The 25,869-nt window shown below is 40.3% G+C and overlaps 1 protein-coding gene across 9 annotated transcripts in view; it reads left to right on the forward strand.

The window, feature by feature from the left end:
- CTH (cystathionine gamma-lyase) overlaps positions 1–25,869 on the forward strand; it is a 40,186-nt gene that overhangs the window by 7,588 nt on the left and 6,729 nt on the right. For 5 of the 9 annotated variants that reach the window (XM_063625317.1, XM_063625319.1, XM_063625320.1 and 2 more), the window contains 10 exons: positions 1,417–1,498; positions 3,273–3,368; positions 7,216–7,325; positions 9,937–10,068; positions 15,483–15,540; positions 16,001–16,078; positions 18,975–19,127; positions 20,758–20,879; positions 22,050–22,102; positions 25,629–25,767. In XM_063625317.1, the coding sequence (XP_063481387.1) occupies positions 1,417–1,498; positions 3,273–3,368; positions 7,216–7,325; positions 9,937–10,068; positions 15,483–15,540; positions 16,001–16,078; positions 18,975–19,127; positions 20,758–20,879; positions 22,050–22,102; positions 25,629–25,767 (1,023 nt within the window). Of the gene's footprint in view, positions 1–1,148; positions 1,332–1,416; positions 1,499–3,272; positions 3,369–7,215; positions 7,326–9,936; positions 10,069–15,482; positions 15,541–16,000; positions 16,079–18,974; positions 19,128–20,757; positions 20,880–22,049; positions 22,103–25,628; positions 25,768–25,869 lie in introns of all 9 variants that reach the window. The other 4 variants (XM_063625323.1, XM_063625324.1, XM_063625322.1 and 1 more) reach the window with 3 other exon arrangements.

Genomic DNA, 25,869 nt, shown 5'->3' on the forward strand with positions numbered 1-25,869 from the left:
AGAGTCTCGCTGTCGGCCAGGCTGGAGTGCAGTGGCACGATCTCGGCTCACTGCAACCTCCACCTCCTGGGCTCAAGCAATTCTCCTGCCTCAGCCTCCCCAGTAGCTGGGATTACAGGAATGCAAATTTTTTTTTTTTTTTTTTTTTTTTGAGACGGAGTCTCGCTCTGTCGCCCAGGCTGGAGTGCAGTGGCGCGATCTCGGCTCACTGCAAGCTCCGCCTCCCGGGTTCACGCCATTCTCCTGCCTCAGCCTCCTGAGTAGCTGGGACTACAGGCGCCCGCCACCACGCCGGGCTAATTTTTTGTATTTTTAGTAGGTTTCACCGTGGTCTCGATCTCCTGACCTCGTGATCCGCCCGCCTCAGCCTCCCAAAGTGCTGGGATTACAAGCGTGAGCCACCGCGCCCGGCCAGGAATGCAAATTTTTAAAAAGTATTGTGTGGAGCTGTTTTGCCAGGAATTGCTCCCTATGCTTTGAGCCACTTCTGTAGAGCCAAGATGTGAATGAATGTTGAGCATTGGTAGGATATGATCATAACTTCCTGTTGTATGCTAAATAGAACTTGAATCAGCCTGATGAGGTGGCTCACTCCTGTAATCTCAGCACTGTGGGAGACCAATGTGGGAAGACTGCTTGAGGTCAGGAGTTCAACTCCAGCCTGGGCAACATAGCTAGACTGCTTCTGCAAAAAATAAAATTAAAATATTAGTTAGGCATGGTGATGTGCACCTGTAGTCTTAGCTACTCAGGAGGCTGAGATGGGAGGATTGCTTAAGCCCAGGAGTTTGAGGCTGCAGTGAGCTGTGATTGCCCCACTGTACTCTAGCCTGGGCAATAGAGTGAGGTCCTATCCTTAAAAAAAAAAAAAAAGAAACTCATATCACTTAATCACTTATTTCTTAGGAAATGAAATACAGGTTAGAATTAGGTTTATTCTGTTGGCTCATGCAAGTCCCTTTTCCTAATGTTTCCAGATTAATGACAAAAGGTGAATCTAACATAATAAACATACTAATAATAAAAACTGCCATTTATTCAGTGATTAGCATGTGCCAGGAAACAGGTAGTGAATTTGTGCATTATCTCATTTTATCTTCACAACAATTTTATGAACTAGATATCTGTATTTTATTCCCATTTTACAGATATTGAGATTGACTCTTGGAAATGTGAAGTAACTTACCTAGTGTCATGCAGCTCATAAGTGGCAGATACAGAATTCACACAGAGTTTGTTTGACTTCAGAGCATCTTGATATAGCCACAGCACTGTTCTGCTTCTGTATTAAAGCAAGATATATCATGACTAAAGAATAGAAGCTCGTTATGGTAGGGTGAAACTATAGTTGTCTATGTTAGGACTCTGATAATAAACTTAAATCTCTTAGGATGAACTCGAACTTGTTTTTTTCAGGGTTTTGAATATAGCCGTTCTGGAAATCCCACTAGGAATTGCCTTGAAAAAGCAGTGGCAGCACTGGATGGGGCTAAGTACTGTAAGTAACTTCCATTTCACAGTCTAGAATCTATTTTTAAATGTATACAGAAAACCATAGAGGCACAGAATGTGGAACTGAAAAGAAACAGATTTGCTAGTTCAAAATTCCTGTTCTACTGACTTTGAATTCTTTGCCCAAGTTCCCTCAGTTGGTATAATATGCGTATGTGTAATCATCAGGTAAAAATACATATGAATAGAGGACAAATGAATAAAGGAAAAAATTCACATGAATACTACATTTATTAATACTACATTTATCATGCAGTATTCATGTGAAAATGATCTTCATCTGAAACTGTCAGTATAAAGAAATAAATGGAAATTAAATTTAATAACACCACCTATTAGAATATAAAATCTTTTTTTGAGACAGGGTCTCTCATTCTGTTGCCCAGGCTGGAGTGCAGTGGCACGATCTCTGCTCAGTGCAACCTCCTCCTCCAGGGTTCAAGCGATTCTCCTGCCTCAGCCTCCTGAGTGGCTGGGATTGCAGGTGCGCACAACCACACCCAGCTAATATTTTTTTTTATTTTGAGACAGAGTCTTGCTCTTGTGGCCCAGGCTGGAGTGCAATGGCAGGATCTTGGCTCACTGCAACCTCTGCCTCCTGGATTCAAGCAATTCTTCTCCTTCAGCCTCTCAAGTAGCTGGGATTACAGTTGCCTGCCACCATGCCCAGCTAATTTTTTGTATTTTTAGTAGAGATGGGGTTTCGCCATGTTGGCCAGGCTGGTCTCGATCTCCTGACCTCGTGATCTCCCACGTTGGACTCCCAAAGTGCTGGGATTACAGATGTGAGCCACTGCACTTGGCCTAAACTTGCTTATCCTCTGGTTTATTCACCTAATAATTTGTGCCTAAGAATAGCACTAAAGTTATTTTCAGTGGTCAATAACTCCTGATAATGTGCTGTCAGAGATTAGAGATTAACTCCCTAAACTTTTTTTTGCATGAAGAGAGTCTTGTGTATTCACTGTGATTACACTTATCAGACAAATCTCAGGTCTGATTGCGAGTTTTGTTAAAATATTTACTGAATTGCATATTCATATAATGAATGTATGAATCATATCTTTGCTCTATTCTTTATGTTTGAAATTTCTTTTTTCTTTCTTTCTTTTTTTTTTTTTTTTTTGATATGGAGTCTCCCTCTGTCACCCAAGCTGGAGTGCAGTGGTGCAGTCTTGGCTCACTGCAACCTCCACCTCCTGGGTTCAAGTGATTCTCCTGCCTCAGTCTCCCTCGTAGCTGGGATTACAGGCATGTGCCATCATGCCTGGCTAATTTTTGTATTTTTAGTAAACACAGAGTTTCACCCTGTTGGCCAGGCTGGTCACGAAATCTTGACCTCAAATGATCTACCTTCCTTGGCCTCCCAAAGTGCTGGGATTATAGGCATGAGCCACCACGCCTGCCCTGAAATTCCTTTAGTTTGCTATTTTTAAACTGTAATTTAACTGGCAATAGGCTTTTTATCTCAGATATTTGTAAAGAATTATTTTCTTGAAGTGTTTCAGAGAAATATTATTACCAAGGCAAAATTGACTTAACACAAAAGTATCTGTCCACATTGTATATTTTTTATTTTAAAGATATCTTATTCTTGAAATAGAAAAGGAGGTTTTGTAATGGCGTTAATCAGGGGCCTCTAGCAACTCAGCGGTGATGGCTTCCTATCTGCATTGAAGTCAGTCAGGTAAATACTTGGAGGTGTGTTGTAACCTATAGGCCTGACTTTTCAGCTTACTCTAACTTGATTTTTATTTTAGGTTTGGCCTTTGCTTCAGGTTTAGCAGCCACTGTAACTATTACCCATCTTTTAAAAGCAGGAGACCAAATTATTTGTATGGATGATGTGTATGGAGGTAGGTGACCCCTCTCATTTATATTGTGTAAACTTGTATTTTACAGATAATAAAGTGAGCCCTGAATTAATATTAACAATGTTGCCAGTATTTTTGATTATTTATTATAGTTTACAGGTATGACGGGTACCTCTGTGCTCTCTCAGACTTGGCAAAAGAGGAGCATAAACACTTAGGGTCCATGTTCTGGAACTGCTTATAAGAGAGATTATTTATTTATTTATTTGTTTATTGTGAGATAGGATCTCACTCTGTCACCCAGGCTGGAGTGGAGTGGTACGATCTCGGCTCACTGCAGTCTCCGCCTCCTGGGTTCAAATGGTTCTCGTGCCCTAGTCTCCTGAATAGCTGGGACCCCAGGCGTATGCCACCACACCTGACTAATTTTTGTATTTTTTGTAGAGACGGGGTTTTGTCATGTTGGTCAGGCTGGTCTGGAACTCCTGAGCTCAAGTGATCCTCCCGGTCCAGCCTCCCAAAATTTTGGAACTACAGGCCTGAGCTGCCTCACCTGGCCAGAGATTATTTAATAAGAATAGTATTTAAGGTGCTAGAATGAATACGTAGCACTTGATCAACTTGCAGACATATTCTGCTCTAGAGAAGATAAGGTTTAGAGAGACAGTGTTCTCGTGTAACTTAATTTTTACCTGTAATAAAGGTGAAATACAACTCAGGTTACTCTCAACAGCTCAACCCCACACGTCCCCTTTTGCTTTTTATTTTTTGTTTGGCACCAGGGAAACTTTCAAAAATTTGTTGAAAGATATGGGCCTCTTTTCCCAAAAAATGTTCTTAAGACTACACTCAGTGATTAATAGCATTTTAATTTTAGGGTTCTCATGGATTGAACCCCTGAAGCCCACCTATGGCTCTAAATTTAAGAACTTCCCATTAACTTGTCATTTAACATTAGGTGTATCTCCTAATGCTGTCCCTCCCCCCTCCCCCCAGCCCATAACAGTCCGCAGTGTGTGGTGTTCCCCTTCCTGTGTCCATGAGTTCTCATTGTTCAATTCCCAACTATGAGTGAGAACATGTGGTGTTTGGCTTTTTGTCCTTGTGATAGTTTACTGAGAATGATGGTTTCCAGTTTCATCCCTGTCCCTACAAAGGACATGAACTCATCCTTTTTTTTTTTTTTTTTTTTGAGACGGAGTCTCGCTCTGTCGCCCAGGCTAGAGTGCAGTGGCGCGATCTCGGCTCACTGCAAGCTCCGCCTCCCAGGTTCACGCCATTCTCCTGCCTTAGCCTCTCCTACTAGCTGGGACTACAGGCGCCCGCCACCACGCCCGGCTAATTTTTTGTATTTTTAGTAGAGACGGGGTTTCACTGTGGTCTCGCTCTCCTGACCTCGTGATCCGCCCACCTCGGCCTCCCAAAGTGCTGGGATTACAAGTGTGAGCCACCGCGCCCGGCCGAACTCATCCTTTTTTATGGCTGCATAGTATTCCATGGTGTATATGTGCCACATTTTCTTAATCCAGTCTATCATTGTTGGACATTTGGGTTGGTTCCAACTCTTTGCTATTGTGAATAGTGCCGCAATAAACATACGTGTGCATGTGTCTTTATAGCAGCATGATTTATAGTCCTTTGGGTATATACCGAGTAATGGGATGGCTGGGTCAAATGGTATTTCTAGTTCTAGATCCCTGAGGAATCACCACACTGACTTCCACAATGGTTGAACTAGTTTACAGTCCCACCAACAGTGTAAAAGTGTTCCTATTTCTCCACATCCTCTCCAGCACCTGTTTTTTCCTGACTTTTTAATGATGGCCATTCTAACTGGTGTGAGATGGTATCTCATTGTGGTTTTGATTTGCATTTCTCTGATGGCCAGTGATGATGAGCATATACCTAATGCTAAATGACGAGTTAATGGGTGCAGCACACCAACGTGGCACATGGATACATTTGTAACAAACCTGCACGTTGTGCACATGTACCCTAAAACTTAAAGTATAATAATAAAAAAAAAAAATTAAGAACTTCCATTCCAAAGAAATTAAATGTTAGCTATTTAAAGTGGTGAATGTGGAGAAGACAGGCTTGCCCTTGCCTTTAAGCCCACTGATTTTTGTATTTAAAACAAAAGCAAGGAATTTTGTGAATATACATATACATATATTCCAGATGCTTCCAAATAATTAAAATGTGATTTCTAGAACATCATCATTTTGTCTATTTCCTATCTGAACAAAAAGTTAAATCACTAAGTCCTTTAAAACAGCAGTTCCCAACCTTTTTGGCACCAGGGACCGGTTTTTTTTTTTTTTTTTTTTTTTTTTGAGGTGGAGTCTTGCTCTGTTGCCAAGCTGGAGTGCAGTGGCACGATCTCGGCTCTCTGCAACCTCTGCTTCCTGGGTTCAAGCGATTCTCCTGTCTCAGCCCCCCGAGTAGCTGGGATTACAGGCATACGCCACCACACCTGGCTAACTTTGTGTTTTTAGTAGAGCCAGAGTTTCTCCTTGTTGGTCAAGCTGGTCTCAAACTCCCAACCTTAGGTGATCCACCTGCCTCAGCCTCCCAAAGTGCTAGGATTACAGGTGTGAGTCACCCGTGCCCGGCCTCAGGGACTGGTTTTATAGGATAAAATTTTTCCAGGGACAGGGGGATGGTTTCAGGATGAAACTGTTCCACCGCAGATCATCAGGCGCTATTTAGACTCTCATAAGGAGCATGCAATCTAGATCCCTCGAAAGTTAGATTCTCATAAGGACTGCACAACCTAGATCCTTCCCATAAGCAATTCACAGTAGGTTTCCTCCTGTGAGAATCTGATGCTGCCGTTGATCTGACAGGAGACTGAGCTCAGGGAGTTATAATGCTTACCCACTGCTCACCTCCTGCTATGTAGCTGGATTCCTAACAGGCCACAAACCTGTACCTGTCTGTGGCCTGTGCGTTGGGGACCCCTGGTTTAAAGGAAGGGCCTTATTCTTAGTAATCACTTTATCCCTCAAAAATTTGCACAATGTTTTGTATTTTATCTTAGTTTCTTATATTAGCTTGTTGAGTTGAAATTATAGAAATCTCAAACCTTTAGATACTTTTATAATGCATTATAAAAGTCTCATGGCAAACGTAGGTATAAAATCCTGAAAATTGTTGATTTTAAAGAACTTTTTACATTATTTTTCAATTTTATATTACCTAGGGTCAGTCTACATACCATCAAAAGTCTAGTTTCTCTTTAATGACAGAATATTCTTTTGTTGTTGTTGTTATTGAGTATCAATATCAATTTTTTCTTTAAGTTTTTATGTGTAAAAATCAAATCTAGGTGTATTTATAAAAGAAATTATTTTAAGTCAAATGATTTACCTTCTTTCACTGTAAAAATCTGATACTTTGATTTATATTGTCTCATTTTATCGATTAAAACTTTCAGAACTACATAACAAAAAGATCGAAAAAGTACAAAGAATAGTAACCAATTCTTTTCCATTACAAAGTATATTGAAATTTATTTCGAACCTTTCATTGACATTGATTCATTTAGTTTAGAGTTGAGAACTAGGTAGAAATTGTTTGAAAAGATATGATGTTTCAGGAAGCATGTCACTTAGTGGCGATTGGATGTTTTGAGAAACATTATTTGCTTCATGCTACTTTTGGATCTCAAGTGTGTTTTATTTGACTCTTGAGACTTTAAAGAACAAACCTTATTATTCTTTACTATATCAGATAGCCAAACTATTTAACCAAACTAGAATTGCTTTTAGTTGCATTTTTCTTGGTGACTGAGAGTTCCATATATTTTATAAGTGTTTATACGTAAAGGAATGAATGTTTCTTAATGCAATGTTCTTTTCATTTATCTGATTCCCTTCTGTCTCAGGTACAAACAGGTACTTCAGGCAAGTGGCGTCCGAATTTGGATTAAAGAGTTCTTTTGTTGATTGTTCCAAAATCAAATTACTAGAGGCAGCAATTACACCAGAAACCAAGGTAACTCAGCTCGTTTTCAGTTTTGCCTGTTTTTCCTTCGATGTTTTGTTTTCATCATTTCTGTTTACTAGAGGATATAATTTAATGTGAATAACAAATTTTATTATATGCCATTGGAAACATCAACAAAATTAAGATAGATTGTCATCTCCGGGGTATTATAGCATAATGGTAGTACATGATTTCTGGAGTAGAATTCAAATTTTAATTTTGTATCTTAGTTAGTGTATTATCTTGGGCAAATTATTTAACCAAGTCTCAATTTCTTCATTTGCAAAATGGAGATAATTATACCGGTTTTTTAGAAAGGGGAGTGTGAGAATCAAATGAGATAATGAATATGAAATGCTTAGTGTAGTTCCTGGATACATGGTAATTGTTAAAAGAATTTCTATGCAGGAGAACCTAATTTTTAACTGCATAGCCAAAATAGTATTGGTAACAGAAGTCATCACAGAGATTGGATTATAGAAAAAGAAGCCTGCCAAACCCCCAAACTCTAAGCACAGTGGCTTTGCCGGGCTGTAAGGGGTGCTGCCCAGATACTAGTTAGATGTAGAGAATGGGCCACAAGCAATCTTTAGCTTCCATCCTGGGAAGTTTGTATGCCACCGGAAGATGTTCTGTGTCTGAGTGAATGGCATATGTGATATTCTTTCTTGGGACTTCATTTAAATTCTGTGTGGATAAAAGAAGGACCAGTGTCTTTTATAAGTCAGCTGTTTACAACTTTGTGCTAATGATTAAAAGGTTAGAATTGTACCCAAGATTATGTTGCAATGAATGCTAAAAAATAAATATCTTTTCATGTACAAATAATTACTTTGCACATTAACGTGGTTGAGCTTTTGGTAATTAAGGTTTGTTTCCAGAAGAACTTGTTTTTTATCTTGCTTGGGAGAAAAGACACATTAAAATAGCTGGTCCGAGCCTTTCTTTTTTGTTTTTTTTTTTTTGAGACGGAGTCTCACCCTGTCACCCAGGCTGGAGTGCAATGGCGCGATCCCAGCTCACTGCAAGCTCTGCCTCTTGGGTTCAAACGATTCTCCTGCCTCAGCCTACCGAGTAGGTGGGATTACAGGCGCCCACCACCATGCTCAGCTAATTTTTGTATTTTTAGTAGAGACGGGGTTTCACCATGTTGGCCAGGCTGATCTTGAACTCCCGACCTTGTGATCCGCCTGCCTCAGCCTCCCAAGGTGCTGTGATTACAGGCATGAGCCACCGTGCCTGGCCCTGGTCTGAATCTTTCTAAGGGAGGAAAGCAAATTATGAGTATAGTAAGTCTTGTCAACAGAATTTTATATAGAGACTCTACCAACTTGAATTAATACATTTTCCCTCCTAAAATATCAGGTTTTTCACTTGAAGTAGAATGTTTAAGTCCATGTAAAACCTACTTTTTATTTATTTGGTAATTTTTATTTTTTTTACTATCAGTAGGACTGATAAATTCTTACCAGGAATAATTTTTATAGATTCTTTAAATAATTCAAGATTTTTGTAGAATATGTATTATTTAACCATCTTATCTTTTCCAGAGTAAAACTCTAAAATCAGAAGAGTATTAAACCAGATCTCTTGCCCATTTAAATAACAGGTAATAAAAAAAGAATCAACTGGGCACAGTGGCTCATGCCTATAATACCAGCACTTTGGGAGGCTGAGGCAGGAGGATCACTTGAACCAGGAGTTCGAGATATATAGCGAGACCCTTTCTCTGCAAAAAAAAAAAAAAAAAAAAAAACGCCAAGCATGGTGGCACATGCCTGTAGTTCCAACTACTGGGGAGGCTGAGGTAGGAGGATCACTTGGGCCTGAGAGGTCAAAGCTGCAGTTAGCTGTGATCATGCCACTGCACTCTAGCCTGGGCAACAAAGTGAGACCCTGCCACTTAAAAAAAAAAAAAAAAAGTAATTCGGTACAATGGCATTTCGTTCAACAAATGGAATTCTTTTCTTTGGTCTTTTTGATAACTATCAAGCGTCTACCATGTGTCTGAATTGTGGTAGGTTTTGAGATATAAAGGTCATTGTTACTTTTAAAGTAGGCGGTAACCAGGTTTTCTGTTGTGGGTGTCACTTTTCTTCTTTAGTCTAAAGACCATGCTCTTCAAGTCTTAGGTACTTATTCTATAGTTTCTAGGGTTTCTGGCATTAAGTTCATGTTAAATATATTTTTGGCATCATAGGGATAATTCTCTTTCATTAAAATTCTAGGATGTATTCTTACACAATCTATGTTATTCATCTTTGAGAACAAAATTTCCAGACACTGAGCTGTGTCTTTGGAATACACTTTCTTTTTTAAGAAAAGTACAGTAATTAACTTTAGTACTTTTCTGTTTACATGTACGTTATCTCACTTGATCTTTACAAAAAATTCTGTAAGGTAGGTATTACCAACCCAATTATACAGATCAATAGGCTACATTACATACCTATGGCTTCAGAAATTTACAGGTAAGGCTAGGATTCACATTTGAACCTCCAACATCATCATCCATGTGTTTCCATTATATAATGTAGCTTCCCAGATTGTTATAATATATGAGATGTATGTTTGTAAAGTTTATTTTTACAAACTACTGTTATTTGCTGAATTATTTTAGCTTGTTTGGATCGAAACCCCCACAAACCCGACCCAGAAGATGATTGACATTGAAGCCTGTGCACATATTGTCCATAAGCATGGAGACATTATTTTGGTCGTGGATAACACTTTTATGTCGCCATATTTCCAGGTAAATGAAAATAATTTTTTTGGCACAATTAGCAGACCACATATATCTGTAATTAGGAAAGAAAGGACTTGCTTAAATTAAAATCATGATCAAATTCATGAAATCTAATCATAATTAATTATTTACTGGACCGAGAATTAAATTTGGACCTCTTCTACCATTAGTTAATATCTTTTCAAACCTATGTTAATATCCTGCATGTTACTTTGTGTTCTTTATTTATTAAAGCTTACCAGTTCTCAAGGCTGGGCGCGGTGGCTCACGCCTGTAATCCCAGCACTTTGGGAGGCCGAGGCGGGCGGATCAGGAGATCAGGAGATCAAGACCACGGTGAAACCCCATCTCTACTAAAAATACAAAAAATTAGCTGGGCGCGGTGGTGGGCGCCTGTAGTCCCAGCTACTCGGGAGGCTGAGGCGGGAGAATGGCGTGAACCCGGGAGGCGGAGCTTGCAGTGAGCTGAGATCGCACCACTGCACTCCAGCCTGGGTGACAGGGTGAGACTCTGTCTCAAAAAAAAAAAAAAAATCTTACCAGTTTACCAGTTCTCTTAGGATGTGTAAACTCTGAAGAAATGGCCTTATTATGTGATTGTATCTGCTAATACCTTATACATAGTAAGGACTTCAATGTTTATGCATTGATTACAAATCAGTCATATTTTTCAGTCACCTTGAATATTTTTATATATATTATAAAAGAAAAGTGATGCTCAATGATTTCAGTATATATTATATATATTATTTCTCTTCTAGTTTTTATTCCTTCAGCACTCCATATACTATGCCTCGATCTCTTTAACTTATTATTATTTTGAACTTTTACTTTATTTATTTTACATTATAGCTGTAAGTATTTATAGCGCTCTTATGTTAGTCTCTTTGGGTGGCCATAACAGAATACCATAAACTGGGTGGCTTATAAGCAGCAATTTATTTCTCACAGTTCTGAAGGCTGGGAAGTCCTCAGTCAAAGTGCCAGCAGATTCAGTACCGGTAAGGACCCACTTTCTGGTCCATAGATGGAGCCTTCTCGCTGTGTCCTCACATGGTAGAAGAGACAAGGCAGTTCTCTGGGGCCTCTTTTATCAGGGCACTGTATTAGTCCATTCTCACACTGCTATAAAGAAATAATCCGAGACTGTGTAATTTATAAAGAAAGAGGTTAAATTGGCGCACAGTTCTGCAGGCTGTACAGAAAGCATGATGCTGGCATCTGCTTGGCTTCTGGGGAGGCCTCAGAAAACTTACAGTAATGGCGGAAGGCAAAGGGGAGCAGGCACATCCCATGACCAGAGTAGGAGCGAGAGAGAGAACGAGGGGGAAGGTGCTACACACTTTTAAACAACCAAATCTCCCAAGAACTCACTCACAATTGTGAGGACAGTCCCAAGGGGAGATGGTGCTAAACCATTCATGAGATATCCACCCTCATGAACTAATCACCTCCCTCCAGGCCCCACCTCCAACATTTGGGGATTACAATTCAACATGAGATTTGGTGGGGACACAGATCCAAACCATATCAGACACAAATCACCCTAATCACCTCCCAAAGGCCCACCTCCTAATCACACTAGTGATTAGATTTCAATCTGTGAATTTTGGAGGACACAAATGTTCAGACCATAGCAGCTCTCTTGAAAGATGTCTTTCCCTACCTAGCCCTCTGCATTTGTTTCCTCCCCAGACCACCCCCCCCATACATCCTCTGTCCTTTCCTTTTTTCTCTGTCTTGTGTCTAGTTTCATCCTCTTTTTTGCTTCACTTTCTTTTGTAGATCACTTTGGGATCTCTTTATAATTAACTTGTTTCCTGCCTTTTCCACACAGGTTCTCCCTCTTTCCTCTGGGTAACCCAACTCTTTCCTTTCCTTGTTAGGAGTTACCGTCTTCCTGCTCTTTTCTTCCTGCCTGTACCTTGTCGTACCTAGTACACTTCCTGTAGTTCATCTTTATTCTGCAGAGTTCCTGAAACCCAGCTCATTTTCTCTGGCTCTTCAATTGGGCAGATGTTTACAGGTTTTATTGTTTACATTTCCCCCCTTCTGTTCTGGGTCCCTGAAGTTGATCCAGGTTGCTGCCTCCATGTGACTGGCTGACTCCCTGGGCAGTTTGTATAAACCTGCTCTTCACCTTTCTCCATTTTATTCGAAGACATTGTCATGGTTTATTTTCCTTTCTGAAGCATACTTCCTGGCTACATTGCATTCAGACAGCTTCATGGGCCATCTGCCTTTGGCTCATAATGTATCTTTGATTGCTGATTTTATCAGGTAAAGCAGTCTGTTTCCAAGTGAAAAATCTTCTGGCATTGTCTATTTGGCATCGTCTGTTTGTCCCAGGTTGTTTTCAGTGTAAGATTCCTTATCGCAACTCCTTAGTCCATATGCCACTTACATTAGGCCAGTTAATACAGCGTAGGATAGCTTTAGCTGAGACTCAGTGAGTCCTGTATATTCCCAAAAAGATTGCAAACGTTTTGTAGCGTGGATCTGCCCGGGTTACTCATCAAACCTGGCCCTCTTTCTCCTATTACCGTCACTAACATAGGTCTAGTTTTTCTACCTTTTTGAAGCCCACATCACATTCCTCATGCCAATGGTTGGAATTTGCTTCATTTCAATTTGGATTTATTCCAGTTGAATTACTTAGAATCACATCATCCCTAAGTAGCCACATGTGTTGTTTCCATGAAGCAAATCTTCCTGAAAAAAATCTTCTCATTGTCTTACCTTCATGAAAATGGAATATGTTCTCTTTCTTCCCAGTCTTTTGTCCTCTGGATCTTCTGTAAGTCTCACGAAAGGCAAAATAGACCTACCAACATGAAGTTTCAGAGTAGCACCTCTGGAGTCAGGCATTCTGGGTGTGAGTCCTGGCTCTACCAGCTTTTTAATCTGAAGGATCTATCTCATTTTTCTTAGTCCCCTTTCCTCACCTGTATGATGACAGCCATTAAGGTACTGATTTTATTGAGTTAGGTAAAGTATTTTGTACAGTGCTTCCCTGGGTTGTATAAAGTACGTAGCATGATTCTCAGAAGATAATGAGATCAGAGGTGTTAGTGATTTGGTTTTTATTTTTCCTTCTCTTTTGGCTGTAGAGTTTACAGAATGTTAGCACTAGAAAAGACCTTAGGCCTCACCTACTTTGACCCCATCCCTTTAGAGATGTGCAAACACATATGCAGAGAGTGCTTTGGGCAATATTTTACCTAAAGCATCCTATTTTTGAAATACCCTAAATGAAAAGTTCCCATAGCCACCTATACTAATATCTTCCAAAGACTAAACAGCTCTAGTGAGGGTGAAATAAACACACACAGTTCTATGTTTAGGAAAATGTAAAGAGAAGGATGTTGATAATGTATTTTTTTGTTTGTTTTGAAATGGAGTCTTGCTCTGTCACCCAGGCTGGAGTGCAGTGGTGCGATCTCAGCTCACTGCAACCTCTGCCTCCCTGGTTCAAGCAATTCTCCTGTCTCAGCCTCCCGAGTAGCTGGGATTACAGGTTTCCACCACCACCCCCGGCTAATTTTTGTAGTTTTAGTAGAGATGGGGTTTCACCATGTTGGCCAGGCTGGTCTCGAACTCCTGACCTCAAGTGATCCACCCGCCTAGGCCTCCCAAAGTGCTGAGACTACAGGCGTGAACCACCACTCCCGGCCTGACAATGTATTATTAGGTGGAAAGTCTACACCTTTCACTCTCCTTGTAAACAAATACATTTTAAGACTACGGGATTAACCTAGAGGACATTATGTTAAGTGAAATAAGCCAGGCACAGACAGACATATATGGCATGATCTCGTTCATGTGTGGAATGTAAAAAATATTGATCTCATAGAAGTAGTGAATAGAACAGTGGCTACCAGAGTCTGGGGAGGGGAGGGTGGAGGTGGGGAGGAATGAGGATGGTCAATGGGTACAAAGTTATAATTAGAAGGAGGAATGGAGGAATAAGTTTTGGTGTTCTACTGCACAAAAGGATGATCATAGTTACAATAAGATACTGTATATATCAAAATAGGAGAGAGGATTTTAAATGTTTCTACTACAAAGAAATGATAAATATTTGAGATGATGGGCATGCTAATTACCCTGCTTTTGATCATTACACAATTACACGTGTATTGAACATCACATTATACTCCACGACTTAAAGGATTAATTTACAGGAAAATTAGGTGAAAGAAAACACTTTAAAAAATTCCTTTTCTTTTTTATTTTTCTTAATTCTCCCAGTTTCAGACAAATTTATTTATTTATTTATTTATTTATTTATTTGAGACAGAATCTTGCTCTGTCGCCCAGGCTGGAGTGCAGTGGTGTCATTTCAGCTCACTGCAACCTCTGCCTCCTGGGTTCAAGTGATTCTCCTGCCTCAGCCTCCTGAGTAGTTGGGATTACAGGCGCGTGCCACCATGCTCAGCTAATTTTTTTTGTATTTTTAGTAGAGACAGGGTTTCACCATGTTGGCCAGGCTGGGTTCAAACTCATGGCCTCAAGTGATCCACCCACCTCAGCCTCCCAAATTATTGGGATTACAGGTGTGAGCCCCTGCGCCCAGCAAATTTCTTTCTTTCTTGTTGTTTTTTAAGATAAAGTCTTGCTCTGTCACTCAGGCTGAAGTGCAGCAGCTTGATCATGGTCCACTGCAGCCTGAAACTCCTGATCTCCAGTGATCCTTCTGCCTCAGCCCCCGAAATTGCTGGGATTACAGGTGTCAGCCATTCCCCAACTCCCGGCCATCTAGATTTCTTATAATACCTAATACAACGTATATGCTTTATAAATAGTTTTTACACTATATTGTTTAGGAACTAATGACAAAAAAGTCTGTACATGTTCAGTACAGACACAACCATTCCTCTGTTTTTCCAAGTATTTTTTTATCCATGGTTGGTTGAATCCATGGATGTGAATCCCACGCATAGGAAGGGCTGAGTAATTAGGAATCAAGATCATGACAAACCCTAAATGTGAATAATCACAGCATGCGTCATGAGGTTTTACTGGTGAAAAATCTCAGCAGATGAGTTATACTTACTCTACATAAAAATTGCTGAATGTTCATGTCAACTATTTTATATGTTTAATGAGTCATAAAATACTAGAGTCTCAGCAATTGCTATAAAGAAACAGGTTCAAGAGTTGACCTGGGCTTATCTGCTCTTTCCAAGAAACTTTTGCCTTCAGATTAAATACTGGATTCAATACTTTACATTTTTCTTTGGTGGGAGGGAGGCAAAGGAGAAATAATATCAGAGACCCTGGAAAATTTTAAGATGCACATACTTTTGCAAAGTTAGTATTGATTAGAATAAGAATGGAATTTACAATTGCAAATAGGCAGGTAATGAAGCATATTTTCAAATGGTTTCTCATTTAAAGTAAAAAATTTGTTCTTTCAGCGCCCTTTGGCTCTGGGAGCTGATATTTGTATGTATTCTGCAACAAAATACATGAATGGTAAGATGCATACTTTGAATGTTCTTTTTCATGGATAGGTGAAAATAGCATACGGCTTGGCTTTTGATCCCTTTTTTTTTATTATTTTATAGATTATTTTCTGTGACTCATGTAGAAAGTAAAAAAAAAAAAAATCCTTTGATTAAATGTAGGGTTTCATTAATAGTACACAAAACTATGCTCATGATTTATGAGAAGAGGATTAAAGTTGGCCATAAAAAGTTATGCTTTTATCTTGCTGACACCTTAAAGGAACATTTTGTTTTTATATAATTTTTATTTTATTGTTTTAGACATAGCTTTTGTTACTGTCCAGTTGAATAAAGTTTACTTATACTTATTTTATAGAGCTTTTTCCCTGAGAGTTTTTTCAAGTGAAAATCACATTTTGGAAGTTATAAAATAAGGAGTAAACATAAATTGTTTCTAACTGAAATTTTTGTTTGTCTTTTGTTTTTAGGCCACAGTGATGTTGTGATGGGCCTGGTGTCTGTTAATTGTGAAAGCCTTCATAATAGGCTTCGTTTCTTGCAAAACTGTAAGTATTAAAAAGTCCAGATTCTCTATGATGCTCTCAATGACTACATTTGATATTTGTATTTCCACTAAGTGTTGTGAAGTGATGGCATTCTAATAATTTACGAAGAAATGAAAAATAGAGGAGAAAAATTCTGATTTTATTTTTTATTTATTAATTTTTTTTTTTGAGATGGAGTTTCACTCTGTCGCCCAGGCTGGAGTGAAGTGGCGTGATCTCAGCTCACTGCAACCTCCGCCTCCTGGGTTCAAGCAATTCTCCTGCCTCAGCCTCCTGAGTAGTTGGGACTACAGGTGCCCACCACCATGCCCAGCTAATTTTTTATATTTTTAGTAGAGATGAGGTTTCACCATGTTGGCCAGGCTGGTCTCAAACTCCTGACGTCAGGTGATCCACCTGCCTTGGCCTCCCAAAGTGTTGGGATTACAGGCATGAGACACCGTGCCCAACCAAAAAAATTTTTTCTAATTTTAGAGGAAAGTGTTATAAAAATAGTTATTGCAGGCTGGGGACAGTGGCTCATGCCTGTAATCTCAGCACGTTGGGAGGCTGAGGCAGGCGGATCACTTGAGCTTAGGAATTTGAGACCAGCCTGAGCGACATGGCGAAACCCTGTCTTTACCAAAAATACAAAACAATTAGCCAGGTGCAGTGGCACGTGCCTGTGGTCCCAGATTCTCGGAGGCTGAGGCAGGAGGATTACCTGAGCCTGGAAGGCGAAGGTTGCAGTGAGCTGACATCGTGCCACTGCAATCCAGCCTGGGCAACAGAGTGAGATCCTATCTCAAAAAACAAAAAACAAAAACTATAGCATAGCAAGGCTTTATGACATGATATAAGAAATGAGTTTTTTAATTTTCATGTCCATCCTAATTATAATCATAATTTGATAAAGCGCTAGTGAATTTTTAGTTTCAAGACTTAATGGGTTTTTTTTTTTTTAAATTACATTTGAAATGAGGGCTTTCATATATGATACCTTTTATATCAGGAATGATGGTTAATTTTCAATAGCACTTAGAGTATAAACTTACATTTTTCAATAGATGTCTAAACACCATTTCCTATTTACATTGCTTAGTTTATCTCCAGTATAGTTTAGGATTAAGCCATTGTAACTTGACAGGTAAAATATAAACATGATTAGGAATAAAAATGTCCTCCAGGGAGCGCCTCTGCCTGGCCGCCCCGTCTGGGAAGTGAGGAGCGCCTCTGCCAGGCCGCCCCGTCCGGGAAGAAATGAGGAGCGCCTCTGCCCAGGCGCCCCATCCGGGAAGAAGTGAGGAGCGCCTCTGCCCGGCCGCCCCATCCGGGAAGAAGTGAGGAGCGCCTCTGCCCGGCCACCCACCGTCTGGGAAGTGAGGAGCGCCTCTGCCCGGCCGCCCCGTCTGGGAAGAAGTGAGGAGCGCCTCTGCCCGGCCGCCCCGTCGGGAAGAAGTGAGGAGCGCCTCTGCCCGGCCGCCCCGTCCGGGAAGAAGTGAGGAGCGCCTCTGCCCGGCCGCCCCGTCTGGGAGGTGAGGAGCGCCTCTGCCCGGCTGCCCCATCTGGGAAGTGAGGAGTGCCTCTGCCCGGCCACCCATCGTCTGGAAAGTGAGGAGCGCCTCTGCCCGGCTGCCCCATCTGGGAAGTGAGGAGTGCCTCTGCCCGGCCACCCATCGTCTGGGAGGTGAGGAGCGCCTCTGCCTGGCCGCCCATCATCTGGGAAGTGAGGAGCGCCTCTGCCCGGCCACCTATCGTCTGGGAAGAAGTGAGGAGCATCTCTACCTGGCCGCCCCGTCTGGGAAGTGAGGAGCCCCTCTGCCCGGCCGCCCCGTGTCTAGGTAGAAGTGAGGAGCTCCTCTGCCTGGCCGCTCCGTCTGGGAGGTCTACCACGGAGGCCAGAAGCAATGTGGGGGCTGGACGTGGTGGCTGACGCCTGTGGTCCCGGCACTCTGGGGGGCGAGGCGGGTTGATCACTTCGGGCTAGGAGTTCGAGACCAGTCTGGCCAACTTGGCGAAACATGAAGAATACAACAGACAAACCAACCAACCAACTCAATGACAACAAAACAGGTCTACCCTGGAGTCATACTCTAATTTTTTCTATTTTCCTCCCTTTCTGATCCTTTATCCCACTTTCTTTTTCTTCCTCTTCCTTCTCCCTCTTCTTTGTCAAATAGAGGATTGAGTTATTATCACTGATCCATATAAAGTCCCTCTCTCATTTATTTTAACTCCCACCCCCATTTCTATTCCCCGACTTCCCATGTGCAACCTTCCTAATATGTTTGATACGCATCTTTTTGTTTGTATGTATTTTTAGAAAATGTTTATTGTTTTTGTATGCAAAAAAAATTAATAAAAAAAAAAAAAAAAGAACATAAAAAATGTCCTCCAGGAGGGAAACTGAAACTTATTGCTTGATAAGTGTCATTTGGTTTATAAAAAGTAGAAATGAAGTATATATCCTGAAGGCATGTGAAATCATTGGCCACTTTGCACAAAGGCTAAATAGAATATTAGTAGAATATTCAGTAATAATAGGACTTGAACTGCTGTTTTTCTCTGTATGTTAAAATAATTTTTCAAAGAAATACAAGGTTAGGCTATGCACAGTTTATGATTTTATTAAAATCATAGAAAGGACTATTTATCTTCATATTTGAGAAGTTTATATCATTGTGCTTTTACTTAGTTTTCAGCATATTTGCTTCCCCCCGTTTTAAAGTAAATTTCTCTAAGCACATTCTGTGCTTTGTTCTCCTGCTTCTGATTTGATATATTATTTTCCTCCTAGAACTCAAACATTGAGCTTTACACCTAGCTTCTGAGAGTCACTATAATGGAAAAGAGAAGCCAGATAATTTATCGGCCATACCCTGCCTTCAAACTTATCCAGGATGTGTTCATTTTGCAGCTCTTGGAGCAGTTCCATCTCCTATTGATTGTTACCTCTGCAATCGAGGTCTGAAGACTCTACATGTCCGAATGGAAAAGCATTTCAAAAATGGAATGGCAGTTGCCCAGTTCCTGGAATCTAATCCTTGCGTAGAAAAGGTTATTTATCCTGGTATGTTAATTTGATTTCTAAGCAGATACACTAGGATTTCAGTAGTTATCCTGAGCATCGTGTTTATGTAACATTTATTTGTAAGTTAGGTGCTTTCACGTATAATGTTCATTTATTATTGAGCACTGCCGTGTGTCAGGCTCTGTGGTGGGTCAGGTGGAAAGAAGATAGACCTGGTCTGTACCGTAGTATTGCCTCTAGTTTAGTGGATGCTTGGATAGTAGAAAATTACTTTTATGCATTAGATGTTCCTGTGGTGGTGTCTAGTGGATGCTTGGATATTAGAAAATCAGTTTTATGCATTAAATGTTCCTGTAGTGGTCCGTGATTTGAAGGCTTGTGTATACCTATTGAAAGATTTTAACATTAGACTTTACAGTTGATTTGCTTATAATCTTGTCAGTCTGCTATTCAGCATTAGCTGTCACTTTAATCTGATAGAGGTTTGTCCCAGTTGAGACGTGATATTAAGTGCCAAAATTCCCCTGAGGTTCTCTTTTTTTTTTTTTTTTTGAGACAGAGTTTCACTCTTGCCCAGGCTGGAGTGCAATGATGCAATTTCAGCTCACTGCAACCTCTGCCTCCCGGGTTCAAGTGATTCTCTTGCCTCAGCCTCCCGAGTAGCTAGGATTACAGGTGCCCGCCACCACGCCCAGCTATTTTTTGTATTTTTAGTAAAGACGGGGGTTTCACCATGTTGGCCAGTCTGGTCTCAAACTCCTGACCTCAGGTGATCTGCCTGCCTCGGCCTCTCAAAGTGCTGGGATTACAGGCGTGAGCCACTACGCCCGGCCCCCTGAGTTTCTCTTCTGTATTTCTATTCCTTCACCTCTTCCAGCATCTAGAAAGGCTTCTGTGGAGTTAGCTGACTTACATCTTACTTTTTGAATTTATTTTTACCAGTCTTTTAAGCTGTGGTGGTCCTAAGTAGTTCTTTTCTTTTTAGATTCTTTTGAAGGTTCTAGCATCTAAAATATATAGAAAAATTAAAACTGGAATTTCACTAGGAAATTCACAAGGGATTTAGAGAAACCAAAGCGAAATACATATGAAACTAAATGCCCTAAATGTACTTTAGGTAAAGAGCTATTGATTGATATATATTTTGGATGGAGGGAGAGAGAAGAGGTTTGAGCTATGCCATGAAGAATGGGCAGCATTGGTTAAAAGGGCATAGACAAGGTATTGGAGGTTTGTTCAAGAAATGTTTATTAAATGCCAGCTATGAGCCAGGCTTTGCACTAGGAACTGGGATCCAATTAGTAACAAAAGAAATGGATCTGCCCTCGTGGAGGAAGTCTGGTGGCTAAGACAGGTGCTACATGAGAAATTACAGGATGTAATTAACAAGGGAAGTCCAGGTTGAAGGGACAGCATATGCAAAGGTCCTGAGATGAAAGGGAGTGCAGTGGTGCTGGCATAAAGAAAGCTGAAGAGGGTAGAAAAGATGAGGCAACACGAAGCTGGAGAGATAGGGGCCCGAGCAAGTAGTCAGATGTGAGCATGGCATAATTCTCATCTTAGGCTTATTTGCAGTTTACTTAAGCAGACAGTGAAAAATACCACCCCCCCCAAAAAATTTACATGTTTGATTCTAAAATGAGACTTTTATGATACCTTATGATTACAGGGCTGCCCTCTCATCCACAGCATGAGTTGGCGAAGCGTCAGTGTACAGGTTGTACAGGGATGGTCACCTTTTATATTAAGGGCACTCTTCAGCATGCTGAGATTTTCCTCAAGAACCTAAAGGTAAACTTACAAAATAGGTTTAAAATTGTAGGAGGTAAGGCCCTACAGCAGTTCACTATCTCTCACTTCTACTCAAGCCAGATAATGTTTTTGTATCTGCAGGTTACACTCATAAACCTCTTTATCATGAAATGCATTGGGTTGAAAATGACTTAAACAACAATGTAGCAGACATCTAAATACGTTCACTTCTTAACTCTCCACATACTACTATCAACTTGGAGACACAGAGTATTCTAATGCATTTATTTAAAAGTGAACCCCTTTTTTCAGATGAAATAGGTAAAACCTCGAAGTAGTGTGCAGTTAGTGCACTGCACAAGGGCTGTTCTAAAATCCATCCTATGAATGGCTTTCCAAACCCTGTGCCTCCTAAGCTGCATCTGACTGGGGTGAGGCCTTTGTCTAATTTTCAAAAAGCCAGGAGGCGGCTCTCAGGGGCCTTGAGCAAGAGGCCGCCTGTTCAACTCCATACACTGGGCTTAACCTTGAGCTCATGCAGTTTAAATACTACAGAATAGATTAACAGAAAGCTGCCAGATTAGTCAGTGTTCCTGGTGTCACCTTAATTTAAAACATTTACCAAAGTAACTTTTAAAACATTTGTAAAGTTTTATGACACTATCACACTCAACATAAAAACAGTGGTTTTTTTTCCCCTATTCCAGTAGGGAGTTAAAGGATGTATTTCATGAGTGATATATATTAACAAGGAAGTATGTATAACTTGGGAAGCATTTAGAGATTTTTTTATTTAAGTGGTAACCACAGAGCAAAGTCTCAAATGCAATATTTTTTTTTTTTTTTTTTTTTTTTAGGCATTGTTTCACTCTTTTCCCCAGGCTGGAGTTCAGTGGCATGATCTCAGCTCACTGCAACCTCCACCTCCTGGGTTCAAGTGATACTCCTGCCTCAGCCTTCCAAGTAGCTGGGATTACAGGTGCGTGCCACCATGCCCAGCTAATTTTTGTATTTTTAGTAGAGACGGGGTTTCACTATGTTGGCCAGGCTGGTCTCGAACTCCTGACCTTGGTGATCCGCCTGCCTTGGCCTCCCAAAGTGCTGGGATTACAGGCATGAGCCACTGTGCCTGGCCTAAAAACATTTATTTTTAGATTTTAGTATTTTCATTTTACTAGAAAATCTAAATTCATGTTTTCTTTGCTATAGCTATTTACTCTGGCCGAGAGCTTGGGAGGGTTCGAAAGCCTTGTTGAGCTTCCGTAAGTATAGTTCTGTTTTTCTCAGTATTTTAAATTTGATGTCAGCTTTAATGATTGGGAAAGAAATATGATAAGATCAGGGATAATTCAAGATATTTAACAATAAGAATAGCATGACATTAATCAGAATGGACTCTAACCCTGTCAGAATGGAGACCCTGATGAAATCTCCTGGAGGGCTTCTTGTTAGTCAGCGGTGTCCTCCCAAATGTTTCTTCCTTCCCTGCTCTGTCAAAAAGAGATTCCAGCAGGAACTGTATTCTAGGATTTCTGACCTCTGACCTCTAACCTAGGGCCACATGTTCTATCCTACTCAGCCTTAGAGCGGATTGGAGACTTTGTACTAGAAAAGCTGTTTTCAAGGCTCTTTGGGAAACAGAAAATGTGTCTCTGATGAAACTCCTCCATGCCCTTGATTATTGGAGAAGAGCCGTACTAGATACTGTCAAATCTTTTGTTTTCTGTTCTCTGTAGGATAAACCTTTAATATCTTCATGTTGTGTACAAGATAAATCCAAACTCTAACTTGGTACCAGGCCCTTCGGTATCTAACCCAATCAATTCATCTAATTTTATCAAAGCATCAGAGGATATTGGTACAAGAAGCAGCCTAAGATCATACAGTCCAACAGCATATTTTACAGGCAAGGAAACAAAGATCCAGAGGGTTGAGCTGATTGACTCAAGTGTCACACAACAACATGTTAGCAGCTTCACTCTTGGATTTGCATCAGAAACAGCGAGGGGAGGTAAAAGGTGCTTGCATCTAGATTTGAGATCTGCTTCCACCAATTAGTTAACTTTTAAACTTCCATTTTTTAACACATAAAATGAGATTAATAATTAATGATTTTCAGCCTGGTGCAATGGCTGACGCCTGCAATTCCAGTACTTTGGGAGGCTGAGGTGGGTTACTTGAGGTCAGGAGTTCGAGACCAGCCTGGCCAACATGGTGAAACTCTGTCTCTACTAAAAAAAAAAAAAAAAAAAAAAAATTATCTGGGTGTGGTGGTACACACCTATAATCCCAGTTACTTGGGTGGCTAAGGCACAAGAATCGCTTGAACCCAAGTGATGGAGGTTGCAGTGAGCCGAGGTTGCAGCAAGCTGAGATCACACCACTTCACTCCAGCCTGGGTGATGCAGTGAGACTCTGTCTCAAAAAAGAACCAAAACAACAAAAAAAAATTAATGATTATCATTTATTGATTACCTGTCCCCCCAAGCATTCCTGATATATATATATATATTACCTTTATTATATGCTACTATGACCATATGTTGTAATTATTGCAGGGTTAAGTCAACGTCATAACCGAACTATTTTTAACTGTACTAAATGTATACGGTGTATTTCTGTGTCTTCATTTTTATAAACATTTGTGGAATAACTTGTTTTGCAAGCATTGTGTACAGAAGTGTCAGGGCCAACCAAAGTTTAGGCCTATTTTCTGTCTTTGTATAGGAGTTTACAGTTAGACCAAAAGTCAGGCAGTCTCACCAAGTTAAAAAAAAGAAAAAAAGATGTCTAAATAATGACTTGAAATAATTCATGTAATGCAGATTTTTGTTAGTCTTTCCGGAAGATGCCTGCTAGTAAGTTTGGATGCACAAGAGGGCACACTCAGCATGTGAAACAGGTTTGTTTTTCATAGTAACGAAATGTGTATTACCTTAAGGTTCTCTTGTTTAAAAAAATTGTCTTAAAATAAATCTCTCCTGATTTATTTAGGGATTTTTGTTTAAAGTTGCTTGGCCCCCAGGCACTCTGGTTTAGGCTATAACCCCGATGCCAGAGGATAAGTGGATTTAGGTCAGGGCTTGTCTGTTCTATCACCCTTCATTCTGTGTCTCCCAGCTCTGCTGCTACTAGTGCAGCATTGCAATATGGGAGGAAGGAAGTGAAGCTAATGTGTATTAGCTTAGTCTCCCAGCCTCACAACACATGTAACTCTGTGACTTTAGAAAAGTTACTCATCCTCCCTAAATCTCAGTTTCCTCAATTTTAAAATGTGAACAACACTCTACATAGCCTTAGGTTTGTTGTGAGAACATGGGGAAAAAAAATCTCTAAGCTAATGCCTTCATTCATACTAAGTACCCAATAAATGTTAGCACCTACTATGAACTATTATCTTTTATTAGGCATCTCTACTACATTCCAAGTGCTTAGAAGTGCTTTATACATGTTCCTTCAAATTAATGCCTGTGACAAACCTTTAAGACAGGTGTTATATCCAATTTTTGTTCATTAAAAAAATGAATGAATGCACACAAACCACCTAGTAGAGTATCTGCCTCATGGTAAGCACACAGTAGATGCATCTATTATTACTTCAGATAAGGAAATAGGCACTGAGGATGAGTAACTTTTATAAGGCCACATAGCCAGTATGTGGAAGGGCTAAGACTCATACCCAAGTTTGTTGGTCTCTGAGACCTGAGTTCTTATTTCTACATGTACACACTCCTTTAAGGAATTACGAGTCTCCCAGGGCAGAACATTTCAAGGTGAATGTTTGTGTCTAAACACTTTAGTACTGTGATAAAGGAAGACATCCATCACTCAGACCACAACTGAGATTTTTTTCCCCCATGGCTCTCATGTAAGAGAGGAGAAAGCAGCTTAGGTATTGATTTTGCTGGTGGCGTGCAGGGAAAGGAAGAGTGTTGGTTGTAATATACATACTGGGGCTAATTAAGACGCTAAGCCTCTCCTCCATTATTCTTCACGGAAATTTCTCCTTCCCTGGAACTTGGCAGTCTTTTTGTCTATACTTGTTTGGCATTGTTTATACAGACTATTTTGTTTTGTGAATTGTCATTGCTTTTAGCTCCTGCTTTGTTATTTAGGGTAAAGAAAATATCTCATTCTTCTTGGTTTCCCAATTTTTAGTGCAGTGCTTGACATATTATGGGTGGTTTTCCTTCACATCTGTTGATGATGGTAATGGGCTGCTAGACCATTTGAAAACTCCTTCCAGGCCTCTATGCCAGGAGTTATATTGTGGAATTCTGAATGTTTACTGGTTGCTACTAGTGATTCTTGGTGGTCTTTCTCCGATCTGCCTCAGAAGGTCTGGCTCTGGATTGATCCAGAGGAAACTAATTATGACAGGCTCTTGGTCCAAGAGACCTCTTATAAGTAGCAATCCAGTAGGTTGGTCATGGAGTACATGATTTCTGGCCAAAGCCTCATTTAGGCAGGTATTGAAATATACACACTGGGGAGGCTATACCTTACCCGACTGCATGGGGGTACTTGACACACGCTTTCAGTATTTGGATTGAGCATATCTTTCCAATGGTATAAACAGGATGAAAAATATCTTGCTTTTCATTTAAAATCATAGCTAGAAAAGATAAGTTTCATAATTTTCTCTTTTCTTGCCTGTGAATTATAGGGGTATGCACAATTTGATATTTGGAGCAGAAAAATGTTGAGGGTAATTGCAGTTTATGAGACAGAAACATGCCTCCCCTGACACAATATAGTGACCAAAAATTTGCTCATGTCTTCTCTCAGGGCAATCATGACTCATGCGTCAGTTCTTAAGAGTGACAGACATGTCCTTGGAATTAGTGACACACTGATTCGACTCTCTGTGGGCTTAGAGGATGAGGAAGACCTACTGGAAGATCTAGATCAAGCTTTGAAGGCAGCAGTAAGTCTTATTATTTTGTGTGTGTGTGTGTGTGTGTGTGTGTGTCTGCTTTATCTTGGGCATGGGGGTCACTATATTTACAAAGAGTGGTCTCACTGTGAA

This window comes from Symphalangus syndactylus, chromosome 12, assembly GCF_028878055.3.
Source record: "Symphalangus syndactylus isolate Jambi chromosome 12, NHGRI_mSymSyn1-v2.1_pri, whole genome shotgun sequence".
Lineage (NCBI taxonomy): Eukaryota > Metazoa > Chordata > Mammalia > Primates > Hylobatidae > Symphalangus > Symphalangus syndactylus.